General features: G+C 35.4%; 1 protein-coding gene across 1 annotated transcript in view; it reads left to right on the forward strand.

The window, feature by feature from the left end:
- Window positions 1-25,445, forward strand: part of CARF (calcium responsive transcription factor) — a 47,473-nt gene that overhangs the window by 4,763 nt on the left and 17,265 nt on the right. The window contains 11 exon segments of the mRNA XM_036319547.1: window positions 3,027-3,138; window positions 3,555-3,782; window positions 4,819-4,939; window positions 6,019-6,148; window positions 7,496-7,580; window positions 10,600-10,789; window positions 17,290-17,410; window positions 19,434-19,577; window positions 21,443-21,676; window positions 23,625-23,787; window positions 24,958-25,021. Coding sequence (XP_036175440.1) covers window positions 3,070-3,138; window positions 3,555-3,782; window positions 4,819-4,939; window positions 6,019-6,148; window positions 7,496-7,580; window positions 10,600-10,789; window positions 17,290-17,410; window positions 19,434-19,577; window positions 21,443-21,676; window positions 23,625-23,787; window positions 24,958-25,021 — 1,549 coding nt within the window. The 5' untranslated portion in view covers window positions 3,027-3,069.

The following is a 25,445-nucleotide window of genomic DNA, read 5'->3' on the forward strand; positions in this document are numbered from 1 at the left end:
TCATTCTTTAAAAAAACCTTTACTTTGACATGATAAAAGGCAATGCACATTGCTTAGAACGATTAGGGAAGGAAGGAGTAATACTTTACACTGCATTCAAGTTATTTTTTAAAACAGTGGCTTGTACCTGGGTTTCAGGTTCCAGCTCCACCCCTGTCCGGGTGAGGATTAACAACAACAACAAAATCAATGGAAAAAAAGGTTATCGGTATCTTAAAAATGTACTTTTAATTTCCAGTTCAGCAGTGGGTTAGGTCAAGAGATATTGAAACCCAATTTTACGTATAGAAACTACTTTAAGTAGTATTTTCCCAGTGTCATCAGAAAAAGTGATACTAACCCATAGGATAGGTATATTGTAGTATATACTGAAAGGAAATTTTTGAGTTTTGAGGTCCCAGAAGACATTAGAAAAATAAGGTACCTTTCTTCCATTGGCAAAATCCCAGTCTGGGCAAAGTTCGGAAGTAAGTGGTTTATGTTTGGCAATCTTCCTAGTTTTAACACCACCCACCTCTTTGTGAGTGCACTTCCGGGGCGTTCATCCTGCCCTACATCCTCACTGCAGCATCTAGCTCAGGCCTGCTGTATCCCCCCCCCCCCCTTTTTTTTTAAATTAGTGCTCTGAGACTCAGATGTACTTGCTGTCTCACCTCTGAACTTTTCACAGTAGCTGTTTTTAACTTAAAGGAAGAAAGCTATCTTTATGTAAATTAACACAAATTTGTTAATGACTGCTACTCTTTCCAAAGTTTTCTTTTTGAGAGGAAATGCTTATTAACTCCAATGAAAATGTCATTGATGAGCCCTGGCCGGGTAGCTCAGTTGGTTAGTGTCATCCCTGTACACCAAGGTTGCTAGTCCCATCCCAGTCAGAGCACATACAAGAAGCAACCAGTGAATGCATAAATAAGTAGAACAACAAATCAATATTTCTCTCCCTCTCCCTACCTCTCTCTAAAATAAATTTCATTGATGAAATTTAAGTTAGGGTAAGAGAAATTAAATAAATGAAAAGAAATTTTAGTCCAGAAGGGATAATTTGTAATAAGACCAGGCACCTTAGGAAGAGAAGAGTAAGTTTTTAGAATTCTTGCCCTTTAGCTATTTGTAGTTTTTAACTCTTGAATCTATTTACAGGATGTTTTCTCAGTGGGCAATGCCTGCATAATTAGAGCTCAGTTTTCTGGTGAAGTAAGAGATCTTAGATTTCTTGCTGGAGAGCTTTTGGGTATTAGGAATGCCTCTAATTAAATTATAACCAAGGAAAAGTTGAGAACAATGAACAAAGAACTTTTAGCATCTTTAATTTGTTAACCTATCAAAAAAATATTTAAAGGGACTAGTGAAGGAAGGAGGGAGCTTTGTTACCTCCAAAGAGTTTCTGTTATAAGAATGAAGTGTAGGCTTTGAGATCACTACATGTGGATTTGAGTGTTTGGCCACTTAATGTATTTGTAATCTTGGTAAAGTTACGTAATTGCCTGAGTCTTATTTTTTATATGGAAATTGGAGAAAGTAACTGAATCACAGGGTTGTTGAAGAGATCAAATAAGCCAATCTGAGAAAGTTATAAAATAAAATTTTTCTCTTAATAGCTTGAGAGGTAACTACAATTTTTTGGAATTTTGGTAATAAATTAGATTATAATACAAGTAATTTAAAATCTTAAAGGAGAAGCAATTTAAAGATATTTCATAGTTATATATTAAAAATAAGAGTGATTTTATAGCCTATTACAATTTATATTTGAGGTAGAATAGTTACAATATTTTGGAAATATGAAATGGCTAACCTTGTAGATTTTTAAAAAATGGTTAATTTTATAAATGAATATTTGCATACTGTCACAGAAAAATATGTATTCAAATATGTATACTACTAAATAAATCTAAAATACAAGGTATAAATTTAAATTAGAATTTAGGGTGATGAAATTATTGTGTATCCTGATTGTGGTGGTGATTACATGGACATGTGTATTAAAATCCATAGATTATATACACATAGAAAAGTTCAATTTAGTGCATATTAATTGAAAAAATAAAATTTTAATGATTTAAAAAAATTTATGCTGTCTTTTAAAAAATAAAATGGTGGGTTCTTAAAAAGATTCTATGAGATTTACTTTATATTATAAATTTTCAATGGTATTCTTTACCAGTTTCATTTTAACCTTACGCCAGTTTTAACACATAAAACGTTTGTGTGTGTGTGTGTGTGTGTGTGTGTGTGTCTGTGTTTGTGTGTGTGTGTGTGTGTTTAGATAATACAGAATCCTATACTCACTACAATATAGTAGGTCAGAGTTTGTGAACCTAAGCAACATTGGTCTTTTTGTTGTGGCGGCTGTCCAGTGCGTTTTAAGATTTTTAGCAGTATCCCATTAGATACCAGTAGCACTCCTCCACTCTTCCCCAGCCCCCGTACTGACAACCAAAAATGTTTGCAGACATTGCTGAATGTCCTTGACGGGTGGGGAGTAGGCAAGGAGACAAAATCACCACAGTTGAAAATCACTGTACTAGGCCTTAGTAGCTCAAACTTTGTAATACATATTTCTTTATTTTCAAAGCTTGACTGATTGTATATTATGGTGAGAGTTCTGTATACCTAGTCTCCACCTATACCAAGAGATCTTTTTTAAAATTATTTAATGCTACAATATGGTACATCCAACTCATAAAGTTAAAAGGCTTTACTTTTATTACATCTTTGTAAAATGAGAGTTTTAGAAGTATTTGAAGGGTATAACAGTATATGCCACATAACAGCAATCTTAATAAGCCAGTATGTGAGTGGAAAGATTGGAAGAAGGAACTGCATAGCACTATCATCTCCTGCCTTGAATATGTTCTGGTGCCTTGGCAAGTCATTTAACGAAAATGTTTATTATTTATAGAGTGGGAATGACTTAACCTAAATCGTATAGGGTAACAGAGTAGGGGAAGTGAGTGATTTGATTTAGACATAAATTATGTAAAAACATTAAGGCTTTAATTGATCAGATATTTGAACTCTTTCAGCTCTTAAATAATAGAAGAAAATGGAATTGAACATGATGTCAGCATGGAACAGTCTAATGATTCATTAATAGTCAACCATAATGATTCCGAAGATTCAAAAACAGATTCTCAGGTAATTTGAGGTAGGGATTCAACTGGGAACTTTTTCCCATTCTAAGGGAAAACAACATGCCATTTAACAACTTTTTATGCTGAAGGAATACTGTTATACTTAATGTATTCAAGAATTTTAACATTTTTCACAATTCTATCATATTTAGTTTTGTATATTCATAACATTTTATACCCATGAAATCCTTATGTTGAATTATATTTCATCACTTGAGGTTGAATATAATAAAAATCAGTTTCACTTAAGAACTGCTTTCTATCTGATCAGTCTGTGAATTGACAACTTTTGCAATGTAAAGTGGATAATTAACTGAAAAAAAGTCTTCATTTTTATTATAAACATTCTGTTTTTTTTAAAAAATTGTTACGTTTTACAAACATCCAAGTGATTATTTATTTTATTATTTTTTTGCAAAGCATTCAACCTGTATCGACTCCAGGGATCCTTCCTTTGGACAAAATAGTTCTGATAGAGTTTTACCCGTCACTACTCATGAAGCAGATAATTCACTCACATCACAGAATATACCAGGGCCCCTGACTCAGGCACAGACTCTTTCTGCAGAGCAATTTCACCTAGTGGACCAAAATGGGCAACCTATTCAATATGAACTTCAGTCATTGGAGGATTCTAATGCACAAATGGTGAGTATATTTTATAAAGAACGAGTTTTAGCCCTAACCAGTGTGTTCAATGGTTAGAGCGTCAGCCCGCACACCAAAGGGTCGTAGGTTCGAGTCCTGGTTAAAGGCACATACTTGCATTGCAGGGGTGCTATGGGGGCAACCAGTCTATGTGTCTCTCTTCTCTCTCCCTCCCTCCCTCTCACTCACCCTTTCTCTCTCTCTCCACCTCCTCCTTCCACACTCTCTAGAGAAAATATTCTCTGGTGAGGACTAACTATATATATATATATATATATATATATATATATATATATATATGTGTGTGTGTGTGTGTGTGTGTGTGTGTGTATATATAGTTTTACTACTTGTGTTTGAAGATTTAAAAATTTGCATTTCTTGTCAAACATTCAAGAGTCACATTGACTGGTTGCCTCCCACACATTGACATTCCTCTAAATTTAAGGCAATGGGTTCAGTATTAACCTGAAAAAAAGTATAGTGTATACTTTTCTCTATGCTTTTAGATTTTTTGGAACTTTGTAGTATTTCCTATAGACCAAGACAGGATATATATAAATGCAGAGATATAAAAACAAATACTGTTTAATTAGGCATCTAAAAAGTTACTGTTTTTTTTAACTAATAAAATGACTTAAAATATAGATGATTACCACACAAATAGGACAAACATGTATGGGTAAGACAATAAATATAAAAAAGTTAATACATTTGACATACAGTATGACAATCAGAGCCTTGTCATATTACTGAGTCATTCGATCTCACCCATGTGTAATGACTACGATCATAGGTGGTTAAGATCATAGGACATAGGGTCAAACTTCCTGTTTTGAATTCTAGCTTTAACTAGTCTCACAACAGTTAACAGTTGTGAGACTTTGGAAAAATTTTTATGTATCTCAGTGTTTTCATCTATAAAATGAGGGAAATAATAGTATCGACCAAAGAGACAGGCATGTCTTTAATGATTTAAGTAATAACTCTTAAATTAGTATAGGCTTATGCATTTGATTTCTTTTTTAATGAATCCAAGATGATTGTTGCCAGCTCATCAGAAAATGGACAGATGCTTCGTGTAATTCCATCTACCCAGACAGGAATGACACAAGTGATTATACCTCAGGGGCAACTTGTGGATATGAATAATCCTCAGGGTGAGTAATAATGGGAGATAGGGAATTTTAGAATGCTTTAAAGAAAAAGATGTACACTTAGAAAAATCACCTCATGAAAGTCAGTGCTAAAATTGATTTCTTTTGGTAAGGTTGTGAACTGAATAATTAGAAAAAATTTCTTAGCCCAAATAAATTTTAAGTTCATTTTTCAACTCCTGTCTAGGTTAGCTGTCTATTTCATTTTGGAATTCTATGAAGCTGGTTGACTCTTGCTTCCTCCCAAATGACCAGTGAGCATAAAATAAATTCTTAATTATGATAACAGTAATAATACCAACAATAATAACAAGGATATAGTGCTAATAGCTACTGGAGAAGATTTTACATTTGTATTTTTATGTATTTTTATCAGTATTGTTGTTAGTCATATCACTTATTACTTTTTTTAATGATTCTTTTCATCCTCTTTGCTCTTTTCCTTCTTTCTTTGTTCCTTCAATTTCAGAAAGGAGACTCATATTTCCAGTTTCTTTTTATTTTACTTTTTCTCCACATATTTAATGATAACACTATTCTCTTCCTTTTGCTTCCCTTGCCATTTCATCTATTTGAATCTCTTTTCTAACATCATAGTTACACTCTTCTGTTGCTTGTTCAGAGTTATGATTTAGGGTAGATATTTTTACCTTAATGTTTATGATTCTTTGTCTTTGTTAACAGTTGTTAAAAAAAAACATAAGGGGAAAAAACGTAGTTTGCAGAAAACATAGTAAACATGGTATAGAAACAAAAACGAGTCAGTTTTACATTTTCCTATTATGTATAATCGGAAATTATACAGACTCTATGTATAACAATTATTTCTACCACTGTTATATCCTAGATGTTCAATATAAGTTCCAAAAACTTAATTACAGAATTTTAGTAGTCAGTATTATAATTGGAAAGTAAACAAGTTTATCAGAGAAATTCTCAATAAAGCATTGTAAGGTTTATTGTCTTTAGCTTCAGAGCATATCTTCCCTTTCCTGTTTCAAATATTAAAGTTCTAGTTAGTTCCATTCTCATGGTCTTATTCAAGATAGTGATGTTGTTTTGTTCTTGTGATTGTGGTTAAGCTGCCTCTGAAGAGAAACCCAGCAACAGAAACTTACCAACTGCAGGACTGGATGCTCTCGCCGACCAGAACAGTAGTTACATTCTGCATCCACAAGCATCCCTCACGTTGCCCCAAAAGACAGTGACCAGGTGAGTCAAGGGGACAGGAGCTCATCTTTTGTTATCACCATGGAAATACAGTTTTTTAATTGTTACATCTAAAGCTGGCTGACTGTAGAAAAGATCAGAAATTCAGGAACTACAATAGACTGTCATCAAACATATCTTTATTTTAATGGCTTCTTGGCAATAAGGAAGCTAGTCTAAAAGGAGAAATGTCCAGAGTGCTGCTTTTCCTCAGTGATGCTTGCCTATCGTATTTGAAACAACCTGGAAACACCTGACACTAATGGAATTTTTAGAATAAAGAAATATTCATTCTAGTTCCTAAAATTTTTATGGTCTCATCACATTTTTATGCATTTAATTCCTCTGTGGTAAAGTGTTTAAAATGTGTTTTGTTAATATGTATTTCAGCTTTTACTTTTGCCTTAAAATAACACTTTATAATAATTTAGGAAAATATAAACATGGCTTTTTAAAATATATTTTTATTGATTTTAGAGAGGAAGGGAAAAGGAGAAAGAGATAGAAGCATCAATGATGAGAGAGAATCATTGATTGGCTGCCTCCTGCACGTCCCACACTAAGGATTGAGCTTGCAATCTGGTCTTGTGCCGTGACCGGGAATTGAACTGTGACCTCCTGCTTCATAGGTAGATGCCCAACCATAGAGCCATGCTGACCGGGCTAGACATGGTTTTTGTATTATTAGTATTTTTTAATCTATGAAAATATTTTTAAATTCACATAATACTTAGGACCTTTAGTCTTAGAACTTGACATAATATCATGCTATTCCTTTATGTTTTTATTTATTTTAAAGAGAGGGGAAGGGAGAAGGAGAGAGAGCTAGAAAAATCAATAAGAGAGAAACACCCATGAGCTGCCTCCTACACAACCTCTACTGGGGATTGAACCCACAGCCCTGACATGTGCCCTGACGGGGAATCGAACCTCTTGGTGCATGCCTGTATACTCAACCACTGAGCTATACTGGCCAGCTATCATGCTATTCTTAACAAGTCAGCTGAAGATGTTTTATTAGCTCATTTTTTAATACATGAAAATAATTATGTAATGAGAAAAATATAAAATACGATTTTAACGAGACAGATAAAATACTTGAATTGTTGGAACTACAGGTACTTGGAAACACAAACTTGGGCATTTGTGTTAGCAGGTACTAAAATAGTCATGATTAAATAAAATTATAATTAATATACCCATCAGATCAATCTGTCATTATGATTCTAATTTCTTATTGATGACCTCAGTATTTTGTCTTTGAAACTGCCTAAGAGAATAAAGTAGTTGAATGCCATGTATATGTGTAACTTGTAATGTATATTTAAATATTTTTCTCCCCGGTCTCAGAATGCTTGAAGAACCGTTTCTGGCTCCTCTCCAGCCACTTTCTTCTAACACACCTATATGGGCCTGTCGTCTTAGGAGTTGTGAGGTGAGTTAAAAACAACCCTTACCTAAATTCACTTAATGAATTACAATTCATCCCAAAATGTCCACCTTTTTTTGTTTCTTAATCCTCAGTGGATGGTATTTTTCTTTTCTTTTTTTTTTATTATTTTTTTATTTTTTTATTGCTTAAAGTATTACAAAGGGTATTACATATGTGTCCATTTTATCCCCCCGCCCTAGACAGTCCCCTAGCCTCCCCTATCCCCCAATGTCTTATGTCCACTGGTTATGCTTCTATGCATGCATACAAGTCCTTTAGTTGATCTCTTACCCCCCTACCTCCTGCCCCGCAACCCTCCCCGGCCTTCCTGCTGCAGTTTGACAATCTGTTTGAGGCAGCTCTGCCTCTGTATCTATTATTGTTCAAAAGTTTATAATGGTCTCTATTATCCATGAATGAGTGAGATCATGTGGTATTTTTCCTTCATTGACTGGCTTATTTCACTTAGCATAATGCTCTCCAGTTCCATCCATGACGTTGCAAATGGTAAGAGTTCCTTCCTTTTTAGAGCAGCATAGTATTCCATCGTGTAGATGTACCACAGTTTTCTAATCCATTCATCTACTGATGGGCACTTAGGCTGTTTCCAGATCTTAGCTATGGTGAATTGTGCTGCTATGAACATAGGGGTGCATATATCCTTTCTGATTGGTGTTTCTGGTTTCTTGGGATATATTCCTAGAAGTGGGATCACAGGGTCAAATGGGAGTTCCATTTTCAGTTTTTTAAGGAAACTCCATACTGTCTTCCATAGTGGCTGCACCAGTCTGCATTCCCACCAGCAGTGCACAAGTGTTCCTTTTTCTCCACATCCTCTCCAGCACTTGTCGTTTGTTGATTTGTTGATGATAGCCAGTCTGACAGGTGTGAGATGAAACCTCATTGTTGTTTTGATTTGCATCTCTCGGATGATTAGTGACTTTGAGCATGTTTTCATATGTCTCTTGGCTTTCTGAATGTCCTCTTTTGAAAGGTGTCTATTTAGGTCCTTTGCCCATTTTTTGATTGGATTGTTTATCTTCCTTTTGTTAAGTTGTATGAGTTCCCTATAAATTTTGGGGATTAGGCCCTTATCGGATATGACATTGGCAAATATGTTTTCCCACGCAGGGGGCTTTCTCGTTGTTTTGTTGATGGTTTCTTTTGCTGTGCAGAAGCTTTTTATTTTGATGTAGTCCCATTTGTTCATTTTCTCTTTAGTTTCAAGTGCCCTAGGAGCTGTATCAGTGAAGAAATTGCTTCGGCATATGTCTGAGATTTTGTTGCCTTTGGATTCTTCTAGAATTTTTATAGTTTCCTGTCGTACATTTAAGTCCTTTATCCATTTTGAGTTTATTTTTGTGTATGGTGTAAGTTGGTGGTCTAGTTTCATTTTCTTGCATATATCTGTCCAATTTTCCCAGCACCATTTATTGAAGAGACTATCTTGGCTCCATTGTATGTTCTTGCCTCCTTTGTCAAATATTAATTGAGCATATTGGTTTGGGCCGAGGTATTTTTCCATTGATTTTTAGAGAGAGTGGAAGGGAGAGGGAGAGATAGAGAGAGAAACACCAATGTGAGAGACACATCGATTGGTTGTCTCCTGCAGGCACCCTGACCGGGCGAGGGATTGAGCCTGCAGCTGAAGTACGTGCCCTTGACTGGAATCAAATCGGTGACGCTTCAGTCTGCAGGCCGATGCTCTGTGCACTGAGCCAAACCAGCTAAGGCCCAAAATGTCTACTTTTGAAAACGACTAGCAGAGGCTGTATCTCTCATCTATTCTTTTATTCCTTAGAGTTTGTATGATCTATTAAAGTAGAGATAATATAAATCTTCTCACTTCACTATCATTTCTTCCCTTGTCTTTCATGAAAATATAAACGTGGCTTTTTAATATATATATATATACTTTTATAGGTTTTAGAATGGGAAAAGGAGAGAAACATCAATGATGAGAGAGAATCATTGGTCAGCTGCCATCATTTTTCTCTACTTTTGATCTTTTGACCATTCCTTCTCTTTCTTTGCTTGTGCTTATTTATTTTCATCTTCTCAGTGGAAATTCTTCAAAGTTCACTGTTTGACTTTATTTTATTTCTCTACATTTTATCCCTTATACAGCTTATCAACTTTGTTGACTTTCAACTATCACTTTTATAAAAATGCCCAAATATATATCACCAGTTTCTTCCTTTTTTATTTCATTTTATTGAATTTATTGAATGACATTGATTAATAAAATTATATAGGTTTTAGGTATACAATTCTATAATACATTATATGTATACTGTATTGAGTGTATATACATACAGAGACATATATATATATACTTGTCTATATTCTAAGCATCTACATTCAAAAGGGGAAATCAAGTTAATTAGTAAGTTCTGTGTCCATTAGATAAAAGTATTTATGCTAATTTCCACAAACTAAGAAAAAGAAAAACCCATTACTTATTTTTGGCACTTAAGGTCAGACAGGAATTCCAGAGAAGGATCTTCATGAAAAGAATGCTAATATAATGAACAAATTCTTTGACATCATTTTTATATAAGATAATCGCAGTTTTCATAGGTTTTCAAACAAATTCATGGCATAATATCAAAATCAGTTTCATTAAAGAAGCCCCACAGGGAACCAGTACCTTGTGGCTAGTTTTATGCTGATTTGGTTGGATATGGGGGGAGAATTTTAAGTATCTGGAAGAATGGATACATGATATATTCTTCAAGCTATTTTCCTTAAAGATTATTTGTCTCTAACAAGATTTTGATAAAGTCAATATGGCAGTGAGTTTGGCATTCTCTAACAAATACCTGGACAGTATCTTATTTGAGGACGCTAGTTGAATTCAGACCAGATCTGCTGGTTGTAATAGACCATTGATCTGAAGGAGAAATGACATTGTCTTTTGAGAGCTGATGAGTCTTTTATCTTGGACAATTACCTCATTAAATTTTTTGTACAATGAAACATATTTGCTAATAATTTTGTTATTTAATTTTACTACATGCAGAAAATTGGAGATTCATACCGGGGCTACTGTGTAAGTGAGACTGAATTAGAAAGTGTTTTAACGTTTCACAAGCAGCAAACACAGAGTGTTTGGGGGACTCGCCAATCTCCAAGCCCAGCCAAGCCAGCTACACGTTTGATGTGGAAATCCCAGTATGTCCCATATGATGGAATTCCATTTGTCAATACAGGTACTTTTTAAAAGAAATATTTTAAAAGGTTCAGCAGTCGCCATGATCCATTCTGAAACTGTGGTTTTCATTTTGGTAGATGATAACTAAATGTTAATTGATAAAAATGTATATTAAACTAAAAAGAATACTTAAAATAAATATAACCAATATTTTGTAAAATTGCATTTTAATATATTCAATAAATCATGCTTCCTTTTGATATTATGCTGAAAATAAAAAATAATATTGAGATTCCAGGTACACCTCTTTAATAGAAATTAAACAGTAAGCAATTTTATTATTTTAAATATGTATATCTCTTGTATTTTGTTTTTGTTTTTTTATCCAATCTCCAGATATTCTTTCCTCTTTTGATTTGTCTTGTGTACAAATTCTTTATATAGAATTTTAATATCAGGGTTCTCAAGCAACAGATGCATTATATATAGTATTCTCAAACACTAGTGTTTACTAGAACAGTAGAGTTTCAGACAATTCCCAGAGATTTACCCTAAGACCAGTCAGACCCCACAGAACCTAAAAATAAGTGATTTATTCCAGGACTATGTGGGTACTGATTCAGCTGGAAGAGTTGCAGCCTCATCCTGGACCTCTGAGGGTAAAAAGAAATAGTTAGAGGAAGATAAGATAAATGTAGCTTGTGCCCAGGTTTATCAGTATTCTATAAAAGAAATGCAACATTTTTCACTACCCTAGTTCTAATTCCTTTCTAACTCTTCACAAATAGCCACTACATGAATTTGGTGTGTATCTTTCCAGTCTGTTTTTATACTTTACCATACATATTTGTATCTATAATTATACATTTTGTTGTTTTGAATATTTTAAAAATATATATAAATAGTAAATTGTAGACATTATTATGTACATTTTTTACTCACCCTTATTTTGAAATCTATCCATATTGATACTTTTAAATCCCAGTTAACTCAACTTAGTTATTATATAACAGTCCAGCATATGACCAAAACACAATTACTTTTCTATAAATAATCATTCAGGTCTCCAGCTTTTCAATATTACAAATGCTATAATCAGACCTCCACAATATACATTTTCGTTGAAAAGATGTAATTATGTGTAAAGGGGAATTACTGAGTTGTGACTTATGCCTATTTCATCTTTAAGAGATTCTCACAAGTTGTTCACTAAAGTGGTTGTACAAGTTCAAAAATTCCTTCTCTCAATTGTTTTTGGCCACATGTGTTTTAGAAGTTTGAATTTTTGGACTATAATAATGTAATGTTACAAAATACTTCTAGCATGTATTGTGTAGACAATCTATATATATAAAAGCCAAGCGACTGGAACGACCGGAACGACCGATCACTATAATGTGCACAGCAGCGGCCAACCGACCCCAATAGGCACCCCCAACTGCCCGCAGCCCCTCCCCCCACCTGGCCCCACCCGTGTCAGGCCTCTAGTCTACACTAGAGAATAATAAAAGAGAAACATGGTAATTGGCGTACGACCGCTACCCTTTTCATTGGCTAATCAGGGCGATATGCAAATTAACTGCCAACTAAGATGGCGGTTAACCGCCAACAAAGATGGCGGTTAATTTGCATATGTAGGCACAATGCAGGGAGGCGAAAGGGAAAGCAGGAAGAAGCCCCCTGCCACTGACAGTGATCGGAAACCCAGGGGGGAGCTAAGAGCCGGGGGGCCTTTGCCGCCCTGGCCAGTGATAGCAGGAAGTAGGGGTGGAGCCAGCGATGGGAGCTGGGCATGGTTGAAGCTGGCAGTCCCGGGAGCTAGGGGTCCCTTGCCTGGGCCTAAAGCGGAGCCACGATCGCGGGGCCGCTGCCGCTGCGGGTCCCCGCTGCCCGGGCCGGACGCCTCAGCCAGAGGCGTTAGGCCTGGGCAGGGGCGGAGCCTGCAAATGCGGGGAGCTGGGGGTCCCCTGCCCAGGCCTAATCCCTCGGCCAGAAGCGTTAGGCCTGGGCAGGGGCAAAGCGGGAGATCGCGGGGAGCTGGGGGTCCCCTGCCCAGGCCTAATGCCTTGGCCAGAGGTGTTAGGCCTGGGCAGGGGCGGAGCCTGCAACCACGGGGAGCGGGGGGTGCCCTGCCTAGGCCTAACGCCTCTGCCGGAGGCCTCAGGCCTGGGCAAGGGGCCGATCTGGTGATCGGCGATTGGAGGGTGATGAGGGTCAACTCCTCTGGCAGAGGCATCAGGCCTGGGCGGGGGGCGGAGCCATCAATCGGAGAGGGCTGGGGGTCCCCTGCCCAGGCCTGATGCCTGGGCCAGAGGCATCAGGCCTGGGTGGGGGGCGGAGCCGGGGATTGGGGGGATATGATGGTCCCCTTGCCCAGGCATGATTCCTGGGCCAGAGGCATCAGGCCTGGGCGGGGGTCAGAGCCAGTGATCGGGGGGAGATGGGGGTCCCCTGTCCAAGCCTGATACCTCTGGCGGAAGCGTCAGGCCTGGGCAAGGGGCCGATCAGGTGATCGGAGGGTGATGGGGGTCTACGCCTCTGGCAGAGGCGTTAGGCCTGGGTAAGGGGCCGATCCTGCGATTGGAGGGTGGTCGGGGTCAACGCCTGAGGGCTCCCAGTATGTGAGAGGGGGCAGGCTGAGCTGAGGGACACGCCCCCCCACCCCCACCCAGTGCACGAATTTCGTGCTCCGGGCCCCTAGTCTATATATATAAAAGGCTACTATGCTAAGTGTTCCTCTGCCCCTCCGACTGGTCGCTATGACACTCACTGACCACCAGAGGGCAAACGCACAATGCAGGAGCTGCTGCGATGTGCCCTGGCCATTTACAAAGAAATGGCAGTGTGGACCTGGTGCCGACAAAGCAACACTGGGCTTCCCCCAAGTGGGACTCAGGCCCCACCACCACCCCAGAGCGACAGCCCACCAAATCGCAGCCAACGCTGCTGAGACCCCACGCAGCCCAGCCCAGCCCAGAAACAGTCGCTGTGGGCGCCAGGTAATGACATCATGTAGCAACGACCAGCTTCCTCTCCCTAGTGACTACTAGCCTCCTTGGAGTTTCTTCAGCCCAGGAACATGACTTGCTTCATAGTCAGTACACTTTAACCAAATGCCTGTGAAGCATTTTCCTGTGCCTCATCTCATTTGATCCTCACAGAAGTCCTGGAGTAGGTAGATAGGAGACTTGGTAGAATCCTATTCTCTTTTCATTAGCCAGCAAACAGAGATTTAGAAAGCTTAGAAACTTGACCCACCTGAAGAGAAATGGTGGACCTTGAAAATGACTTCAGGTTTTCTCACTGCACAGAATATAGTCAAACGCTGCTGCAGTTAAATATTTCACCCTTTGTTCTCTTTGTGTGATCTACAATAACAGTCTGCTTTGTGTTGATATTTACTGCTGTGTTGCTGACAATTACCTGAAAGAGAAGTTGTGGTGCTTTACTGGGCTGGAAAAAGTTTAGCTAAATCAGAAGGCAGGTCTAATTAAGCAAGTTTATTGTATATATATAAAAGGCTAAGTTGACTCGTGCATGCATGATACATATAAAGTTCTTGCTGGTGCCAATCGCACGCATATGTTTCCATCTGTCATTGTCGATGGTAAATTTGGTTGACACTTCTATTATAGAGAAATGGCAAATAGCGATATTAAAATATTTCTTCTAATTAATTTCCTTTCAATGTACACGAATTCGTGCACCGGGCCAGTAGTAACACATAATCAAACAGTAATATTTTATGGATAGTCACACTAAGGAAGAAATCAAGACAACAAATCGCTTCATAAAGTTCAGGTCAGATTTTGTAAGTAAATGGGTTCCAAAAAATTTTATTTTTTGAGCTTTTTAGATTCAGAAACATACACAAAGCATTGATGACCTGTACCAATTTTTTCTCCTTTCAGCAATGTAGGAAAATTTCCTTTTCCCACATTCACTCTATGATTTAGCATTGTTATTCTTTTTATTTTTTTAATATATTTTATTGATTTTTTACAGAGAGGAAGGGAGAGAGATAGAGAGTTAGAAACATCAATGAGAGAGAAACATCGATCAGCTGCCTCCTGCACATCTCCTACTGGGGATGTGCCTGCAACCCAGGTACATGCCCTTGACCGGAATCGAACCTGGAACCTTTCAGTCCACAGGCCAACGCTCTATCCACTGAGCCAAACCGGTTTTGGCACATTGTTATTCTTTAAAAAATATTTACATTATGAAAATTTTCATGTCTATCAAAGTAGAGTTAATAATATATGAAATGTCATGATTCCATGTATCCATCATCCAGTTTCAACAACTATCAGCATGTTATCAATATTGTCTTATCTATATCCCAACTGCCTCATTCCCCACTCCCAAGATAATTTTACAGCAAATTCATGTCATTTCATATACAATTACTAAGTATATAGTATATACTAAAATATATGTCTCTAAAAGATAAGGACTCTTCCTCTCTTTCTCTCTCTCTCTCTCTATATGTATATGTATATATAGTATATATCCTATATAATAAAGAGCTAATATGCTAATTAGACTGGATGGCTGAACAGCAGAACAACTTTCCAGACAACCTTCCAGACAAAGCCGGGGCTGCGAGGGCCTACTCTTGCACAAATTTCATGCATCGGGCCTCTAGTGTATATATGTATGTATATATGTGTGTGTGTGTGTGTGTGTGTGTGTGTATATATATATATATATATATATATATATATATATATATGGAGAATCCCATTATCATGCTTTAAAAGAATTACCAGTAATTTCTTAATGTCATAAAATGTCCAGTGTTCCCATTCTTCCATTTATCTCAATTATTTTCTCCATAGGTTTGTTCAAATTCATATCCAAACAGAGGTCAAAGATTATATTTGGTTAAAATATATCTTACATTTATTTTTATCTAAAAGTTTCTGTCCTGTTTCCCCTCAGATAGTTTGTTCTGTAGAGTTTGCCATATTCTGGATTTTGCTGGTTCTATCTCTGGTGTAATTTAACATGTCCTTTTATCTCCTCTACTTCCTATAAACTGTTAGATTTAGAGGCTTAATTAAGTGAAGATTCAGTTTTCATAGAAGTATTTTTTGCAAGAATACTTCATAAGTTCTGCCTCCTTATTGCTACCTATGTGTGACGCCTTTTAGTGATGTTAACTTGATCAGTGTAGTCAATTTTTTTAGATTATTATCAATTTTTAAAAATTTTTGCCATTTGAGGAATGTGAGATAGTATTTTACTATTGTTTCAATTTGTATTTCCCTCTTTACTAGTGAAGTTGAACATCTTTTTGTTTGTTAGTTTGATATCCTTTTTCTTTCTGAATTGCCTGTTCTTAGCCTTTGCCCATTTTTCTGTTTGGTTGTTTCTTTATTTAAAAAAATTATTTATGGTTCTTCATATTCTGCATTTTAATCTTTTGTTGTGTGCCTTATAAAATACTATTTTTCAAACTGTTGTTTTTACTTTACCTTTACAGTGCCTTTTAAATACAGGTTTTATATTTTAATGTCAGCTTTATCAACATTTTAATTTATGATTTGCATTTTTGTTTTTATATTTTAGAAGTTTGCTGTACCCTAGAATAGGATATTCAACTTAAAATCTTAACTGTATAGTTTTTACATCTACTTATTTGTATTATCTATTACTGTGTAACAAAGTACCCCACACTTGAGGCTGAAAACAACAAGCATTTACCTCACAGTTTCTGGGGGTCAGCCGTCCAAGGATGGCTAAGCAGGTGGTTCTGTTTTAGGTTCTCTCACAAGCCTGCAGTGAAGGTGTGGGCTGGAGCTGCAATCATCTCATGTGTGCCGGGGGGTGGGGGGGTGGGGGGGAATCTGCTTCCAAGCTCACACATGCAGCTGGTAGCAGACCTTATTCCTTGCCACAAGAGTCTCTACATAGAGCTGCCTCGCTACGTGACGCTGATTTTTCCCAGAGAGAGCAATCCAAGCAAGAGAGTACTCAAGACGGAAGTCACAGACTTTTTAAATAACCTAATATAAGAAATAATGTCCTGTCAATTCAGCTATGTTCATTGGAAGTTAGTAAGTCTAGCCCATGCTCAAGGGAAGGGAATCACACAAGGACATGAGAACTAGGAGGCAGGGATCACTGGGGGTCATCTTAGTGACTGGTTATTACATTATTATAACAGCCCAAAATAGAAAAAAGGAAATAAGTAATTACAAAAGGAAATATAATTTTAAATGACATTATTTATTCACAAATACAGCATGTGCTAATTTCTATTTATAAAATAGTAAATTTTATTAAAATCATGTATGTTGTAAATACCAGTTGACATTCAGTAAATGTAATACTCATTTACTTAACATAATGTGGTACGTTTGCTCAATATTACAATCAACTTTTAAATTTATTTGTACACTTTATTTTAATAAGTCATATTGCTGTATTCTTTCCTTGAAGTTGTATAATAAAGTATAGATTTTGATATAGCCACCACCAAGTTATTTTCAATCTAGTACCCAGAATGGATAGATACTTGATATAATATCAATAGTTGGTCTTGGCCCACAGGGAGTAGAGCCGTGGTAATGGAGTGTCAGTATGGGCCAAGGAGAAGAGGTTTCCAGTTAAAAAAGATCAATGAGCAGGAAAGCAGGCCTTGTCACCTCTACAAAGCCACTTGTCCAGCCCGGTAAGCTTTCATTTCTTTCTTATTAAGTACTTATTTTTGAGTAGCTAATATTCACTTTTTAAAGTTTTAGCAGCTCCAAAAAATATACAGTGAAATCTGATTTTCTTCTTATCCTTGCTCCCTTGTCCCTCTTTAAAGCAGCAACTCTTACCAGTTTCTTGAATAACCTTCCAAAGTTATTCTGTGTATATGAATATATGTGTGTGTGTGTGTGTGTATATTCATATGCATATATATTCTCATTTACTCTCATATACATATATGTGTATATGTGTGTGTGTACACTTTATTTTAATAAGTCGTATTGCTGTATACGACTTTACTCTCATAAATGTTAAATATCTCAGTAAAGCTTACTAATATTTTCTTTTTTTAAAGTTCGGTAGGAGTGTACCTTCTTTCCTTCTATAAATTCACACTGATTTATTTTCATTCTGAATGCCCATTGTGATTGTTTACTAGACAGCTATTATGCTTCAGACTAGTTTGAATGTAATGATATATACTACTATACACTTTGCTTTTCTTCATTCCAAATATATCCGAAAGCTGTCATAACTGTATATAAAAGCACTGGTTATTTCTTTAAAAACATTTTTAAGGTTACTTTTAAAATTGAGATATAATTGACATATAACATATTAGTTTCATGGCTCCTTCTTTTTAATAGCCATATAATAGTCTACTTATAGACTATTTACTTAATTTATCATTTACTTAATTTATCATTTATTTAATTAGACTTGTAAATTTTCAGCTGATTTTTGCATAGGGTAATAGATCTAAAACTTTACATGTAACTTGGTAGAAAAATTTTTATAAGTGAAGAAATAATTTTATTCTCTATTTTTTTATAAGTACTTCCTGAATATCTACTCTGTGCCCAGCAACTACATTTAGGTGCCATGGGAAGTAGGGAGAGTAAAACAAGTATAAGATTTTCCTTAATCATGTAGAACTTAAAATGTTGTTGGAGTAGATCAGTAAACAACACTTTTAGAGAACATAATAGTGTATCGTATGGATTAGCTAACTATCTTCAGAGAGAGAATATAACCATGCAAACACATTAATAGGACAGAATGTATGGAAAGCCTGGATGCTGAGGTTTAGATTGAATTTGGATAGGTAGAGAGTTAAAGGAAATAAATTGTAGGCTAGGAAGACTATATAAATAAAGATAGGCATGATTGTATATTTGGTATTAGTATTAGAGGAAGAAGGATGATTTCTCCATTGAGATGATATAACCTTCATAGGAAAAGCAATTTTATATTTGAGGTAATTGAAAGTAAGATTAGGTAAAAAGTGCCTTACCTGGTTTGGCTCACTGGATAGAATGTCAGCCTGCAGACTGAAGGGTCCCGGGTTCAATTCCAGTCAAGGGCACATGCATGGGTTGTGGGCTTGATCCCCAGTAGGGGTTGTGCAGGAGGCAGCTGGTCAATGATTCTCATCATTAATGTTTCTCCCCCTCTCCCTTCCTCTCTGAAATCAATAAAAATCTATATATATTTAAAAAGACTAGGTAAAAAGCTAGAATCATATGGAATGCCCTGAATGCTGCTAAGAAATTTTATTTCATTAAAGAGCAGATAGATTCTTTAGTAGAGAAGTGCAAATGTGAAGAATTATTGTGGCATTGATGTATCAAGTGGATTTAAGTAATGAAAGACTGGATGTCCAGAGGCCAGAAGGAGACTAGTAAAGTAATCCTGGTATGAGGTAATGATGGCTTCCAGGAGAATGAAGAAGTGGCAAATCCAGAAAAAAACACACAAAAAACAACAACTAATATCCAGAAGTATTTAGGTATTTTTACTGAAATTATGATTATTGTTAATTTGCTAAGTATTATGAAGCACTGAGAATATAGCATGCCTTTCACATAATCCTCTGAACGCTTTCTAGAATAATTGAATTTTTTCTAAATTTCAATGCTTCAAATAAACTTCTGGTTGATAAATTAGGTTTTCTTGAGATTTCAATATAATAAAAAAATTCTCTTTTTTCTTATAAAAAGAATTTACATTAAAAAGGTACAAAAGTTTCCTGAATATAGAGTTCCTACAGACCCCAAAATTGATAAGAAAATAATACGAATGGAGCAAGAGAAAGCCTTTAACATGCTAAAGAAGAACTTGGTAGATGCTGGTGGTGTTTTTAGGTATGACATTTATATGACGTTATTTTATTTTATAAATTAGCTCCATTTGCAAGAATTCCTTCTGTAAGAGAAATAATAATTACGGTTTCCAGTTATTTTATTAACGGTTTTTATAAGGTGGATGCCTCACTAGTAGTTCCCTAAGTACTAAAATGATTTGACACTGTATAAGCCAGAGGTGGGGAACCTTTTTTCTGCTAAAAGTCATTTGGATATTTATAATATCATTTGCAGGCCATACAAAATTTTCAACTTAAAAATTAGCCTGCTAGGGAATTTACTAGTATATGCATATATGCACAGCCCATGGATACAGACAATAGAGTGGTGAAGGCTTGGGACGGGGTGAGGGTGGGGTGGAGGCGATCAATGGGGAAGAAACATGAACAAACAAAGGGGACATATGTAATACTTTCAACAATAAAGATAAATTTTAAAAAAGAAAAACAAAGAAAAAAATTAGCCTGCTATATTTGGTCAAACATTTAATTAACTCACCCCTAATGTCTTGGCAGGGCCAGACCAAATGATTTCGTGGGCCTTTTATGGCTCGCAGGCCATACGTTCCCCACCCCTGGTATAAGCCATTGAGTTTATCAGCCAGATATCATGGCTAAATTTGACCAAACAATTCTGTATACCATAAGGAAGTTTTTTTCCAAAATGACAAATACATTTTTAGCAACACATTTCACTATATACTGTATTTAGTACTTTGTTTTAGATACTTACTAGGAACCAAACTTGTAGTTACTTGAATATTTTTTTAACCCATGTTTGATTACTTGTAGCAGCCAGAAATGAATCCTAAGCCCTAAAATTCTGTTTTATATCTTTTATACTAAGGTTTTAAAATTTTTTAAGTTTAATTTTTTAGTAAATTTATTGTGTGACATTGGTTAATATAATTATATAGATTTCAAGTGGAGTTTTCTGTGATACTTGATATGTATATTACACTATGTGCTTACCACCCAAAGTAAACTCATCTTCTGCCCTCATATTTGGCTCCCTAAGGTCTTAAATAAGAAGAAATATTAGTTTTCTTTTATGTGTCAGTCTAGAATTTGCAGTTGTATAATGGGGTCAAGGGTATGGGTCATAGTTTTTGTATGATCTTTAAAAAAACTTTCAGATGTATGAAAAATAAATAGACTCAATAATTAGATCTTTCAGTTTGGAGAGCATTGCATATAACTTTTAATTAAGTAGGCTCCATTTTATGCAATATCAGTCATTGCAAACATTTTGTACAGATATATCAATTAAAACAGTATCCTACCAGATCGTTTCATTTTCTTTTGTTTTGTGCACTGCACTATTGTATGAGTGACCTTTTAGTCTTATTCATTGGGTAACAGGAGCTGGAATGCTGTACAGGCAGTTTGTTGAGCTCCTGTCAGAGACAGTTCTCCCACATAGCTCAATCTTGTGTCCACTTTTTGGTTGGAAGGATAATAGGTGCAACACAGGGGTTGTAATCTGGGGACAAAATGGTAGATGAGTGGAAAAGTACACAATTCAAAAGATGATGTTATAAAAAGTCTCATTATTTTGAGGTGAAATTTACTTAATAGAAGATTTAAAATACCATTTTCATATATATTTAAATCCTGTACTTTCCTTAACTTTAGGGCCATAGTAAAAAGTCTGTTAAAAAAAAAAAAAAGATTTTTATGTAATTGGGTTTAAAGCCAATCTTAGAAAAGTTAAGCAGAGGGCAATTTAAATTTATGTTTAATATGATATAATAATATATAATTTTTTCATAAAGGATTATTCCTTCTCTTGATAAGTATTACCAGATGTAATTACGATTCTTGCCTTTGTCTAGTAATATAATTTTAAATATTTTCTCTTGTCAGGTGGTATGTACAGTTACCTACACAGCAAGCTCATCAGTATCACGAATTGGAGACTCCCTCCCTCCCTTTGTCACCTCCCCCTTTTCCTGTGTCCTCTCTGGAAGAAGAGGAAACTGCAATTAGGGATGAGAATTGTACATTACCCTCACGTCTACATCCTCAAGTAGCACATAAGATTCAAGAATTAGTATCACAAGGAATAGAACAAGTGTATGCAGTAAGGAAACATCTAAGGTACAGTAGAAACAAATTGCTCGAATATGTTTTTCATTTTTGTTTGTTGCTTTAAGTAATACACTTAATATTATAGAAATTTTCAGTAAATATGCCATTAGAGTGCTTTCCACAGTGGCTTCACCAATCTGCATTCCCTCCAACAGTGCACGAGGGTTCCCCTTTCTCAGCATACCAGCCAATACTTGTTATTTATTAACTTATTGATGTTAGCCATTCTGGTAGGTGTGAGGTGATATCTAATTGTGGTTTTAATTTGCATTTCTCTGATAATTAGTGACATTGAGCATCTTTTCACTTGTCTATTGGCCATCGGTATGTCTGCTTTGAAGAAGTATCTATTCAGGTCATTTGCCCATTTTTTATTTGGATTATTTGTTTTTTTGATGATGAGTTTTATAAGATCTTTATAAATTTTGTCATTAACCCCTAATCAGATGTACTGGCGAATGTGTTCTCCCATTCAGTGAGTTGTCTTTTCATTTTATTGATGGTTACCTTTACTGTGCAAAAACATTTTAGTTGATTTAATCTCATTTGTTTATTTTGTATTTTTATTTTTCCTTGCCTGAGGGGATAGATCAGAAAAAAATACTGCTATAAGAAAGATACTAGATTTTACTGACTATGTTTTCTTGTAGGATTTTTATGGTTTTGAGTGTAACATTTAAGTATAGAACCAAAGATTTTAAAACCTCTAGGTCAAGGTACTTATTTTAAGGTATTTGAAATATATTTTATTACAGCAGAAGAATATGGACAATTCTTTGTCTAATGAAATTTTATATGTAGCACTCTGATCTAATTTTATTGATACTCAGGATATAATAATTACTAGTAACTATTATTGTCATGTGGCACTTACCATGTGTGTGCCAGGTGTTATGCTATGTACATGACATGCATGTTCTCGTTTATTCTTACTACTATAAAATTGGTATATTTTTCCTCGTTCTGCAGATGAGAAAATGGTTAAATAACTAGCTTAAGAGATAGAGGCAGAACTGCAACTTAGGTCTGAATCTACAGCCTGTACTCTTTGCCATGATTTCTTGTACTTAATTGACCTGTTTGTAGTCGTTGTTGTGTAGTCTGATCTGAATAACCTAATGAGTATTTTCTAGGATTATTCCTTAGTTAATACATTACTTTATTATTTAGCAGATTTCTTAGGCTTTTTATATTTATTTTCATTGAGGCATTGTTAGACTAGAACCAGAACTTGGTAAAGCCATTCACTATTTACTAAAACTGAATTTTAAGGACAGAGGTATAATACACCTCTGCAATATGGTCTACCTAATGTAATGCACAAAATTTATGTATTAATTTCTTTTATGTATCTATTTTTATATAATTATATGACAGTACTGCCTTCTGTTTCTATCTTCTGTTTTGTCTACTTGTAAAATGCAAGCAGATCATATTTTATATGATATTAATTGATGCCTTTTAGAAGCAGCATAACATGATATTTATACCAATAATCTGAGTGAGAGCCCAAGCTCTCTTACTTATTAGGTAAGTGTACAATTTGGGGCAGTTTACTTAACTTCTGCAACCTATCAGTTTCCTTATCCATAAAGTGGGAATGCAAAGGATTATATTAAGGGTTTGAGTAGATACTTGATGTGAAGTGTTCAGTGCAGTGCCTGACCTAGTAGGCATTCAAAAACATCCTTAAATTGAAAATAGTGATTCCTTTAAATCATAAAAATGTAAAGCTCACTCTAAGATATACAGTTGTTTAACCAATGTAAATATTACATTTCTTTAATCACATGAATTCTATGATTTAAGGTAGGGAAATGAAAATGGAAAAAGTTAAAGTACTTATAAAGCTATAAGCCATGTTTTATACTAGTTTATGCTAAAAAGAGAACCTTATCTCATGTGATCTAAAGTAAATCACTAGATTATGTTTTATTCTATTTTATATTATCTACAGAAAATTTGTGGAAAGAGAACTGTTCAAATCTGATGAGGTACCTGAAAGACATAATTTATCCTTTTTTCCAACTGTAAATGATATAAAAAATCACATCCATGAAGTACAGAAATCCTTGAGAAATGGAGATAATGTATCTAACTCAGAGATTATTCCAGCAACGGTATGATTACAACTGTAATTCCTTGTTTTATTACATAATCTTTCTCAGCCTCCATTACTATTTGGACTAATAGGGATGATTGCAATTAGGCCATGTAAGTAACTATGATATAAGAGAAAATAGGGGTATTTTTCTTAAAACGTAAATACTGGGAACTCTTAAGTGATGATTTAACTAAATCTGTTTTTTGCTTTCACAAGAAGAAAAACCACTGAATATCCAACTCTGTCTATAATAATAATAATAGTAATCTTTATTTAAAAATCAGCATAGTTTATCTCTAAAAAGTATACCTTATTCATTCAACAGACAGTTATTGATTACATGCTGTGTATATTTTCCCCTTTTTAAGTAGATGGGTAAATTTAAATAGAATAGTTCACACTTGAATAAACAAAGTAATAATGTTCTATATTCCACCTATGGATATTAACCCTTTGCGGTCCAATTTTATTTTTGGAATTCAAATAGTCTGGTTCAAATTAATTGACAGGATTGAATGTTGAACCTGTTTGCGGTGTCGATCTCAGCCTAGACATTGGACCTGCTCCTAGCACCTGGTCTGTCGAGTCAGCCTCGACGTTGGACCTGCTCCTAGCACCTGGTCTGTCGAGTCAGCCTCGACGTTGGACTGAAAAGGGTTAATGTTACTTCATACTGTGATAGTTTCCCTCTGAATATTGGTAATTTCTATAAAAATTTTTCCTGCTCTGAAGAGATTAATATAATTACCCAGAAACTAGTTATTGTAATGCAGGTAGTGATTATGGCATTAAAATATCAGCAACAATATTCTTTGTTCTCCACATTTTTACTATCCAAATTCAGTAACTGAATAGATTAATAGATTTAGATATTTTTTTAAAGCTAGAGCTATTAGTCTTTGCTATTCAAAACTCTTAATTATTCTTTATCCCAAATTCAGGAATGAAAACAGATTTGGTTAGCAATGGTCTTTGCCACCTACACTTTCTAACCAAAGTCTTGCTATCTGAATTTGGGAAGCTAATGCATTTAGTTAGTGAAGTATACTTGTGCTTTGAGAATATAAACAAGTGAAAAGAGTAATTACAGAATAAAACATAATTATACTCTGACGGAATATGACAGTTGTATTGCTGTTTTAAAATATTTTTTAATATTCTACTGAAGTGAATGTTCCCTTTTTAGCTTCAGTGGACTACAGACAGTGGGAATATTCTCAGAGAGACTGTGACAGTAACATTTGCAGAAGGTAGGTTATCTTAATACCTTTAAAAATATAAAATCAAACAATGTTAAAACTGGAAGACATTTAAGATAGTATCTCATCTAATCAAATTTAATGGATAAGGAAATCATGGCTCAAAGAGAAAAGAGTAACTATGTTAGGACTTATCAAAATAATTCCAGCTATTTAAATTCCCTCTTGTAATCAGCTCTTATGGTTCTTTATGATTGAAATTTGAGTCTGATTTCTATCACAGTTTACTGTAAAGTTAGGTTAATTCCAGTACTCATACTAAGATACTCTGATCAGGAAACTGATTTTTCTCGTATGTTCTAACTCCTGTGTTCTCTCAATAGCCCAAACTTATTTCAACCCCTTTTCTCTTTTGGAAATGTCTTCTCTCTTCTTCCACATGGCAAACTCCACTCACTACTCAAATAATAATCTC

Source organism: Myotis myotis, unplaced genomic scaffold, assembly GCF_014108235.1.
Source record: "Myotis myotis isolate mMyoMyo1 unplaced genomic scaffold, mMyoMyo1.p scaffold_m19_p_8, whole genome shotgun sequence".
Taxonomy (NCBI): Eukaryota; Metazoa; Chordata; class Mammalia; order Chiroptera; family Vespertilionidae; genus Myotis; species Myotis myotis.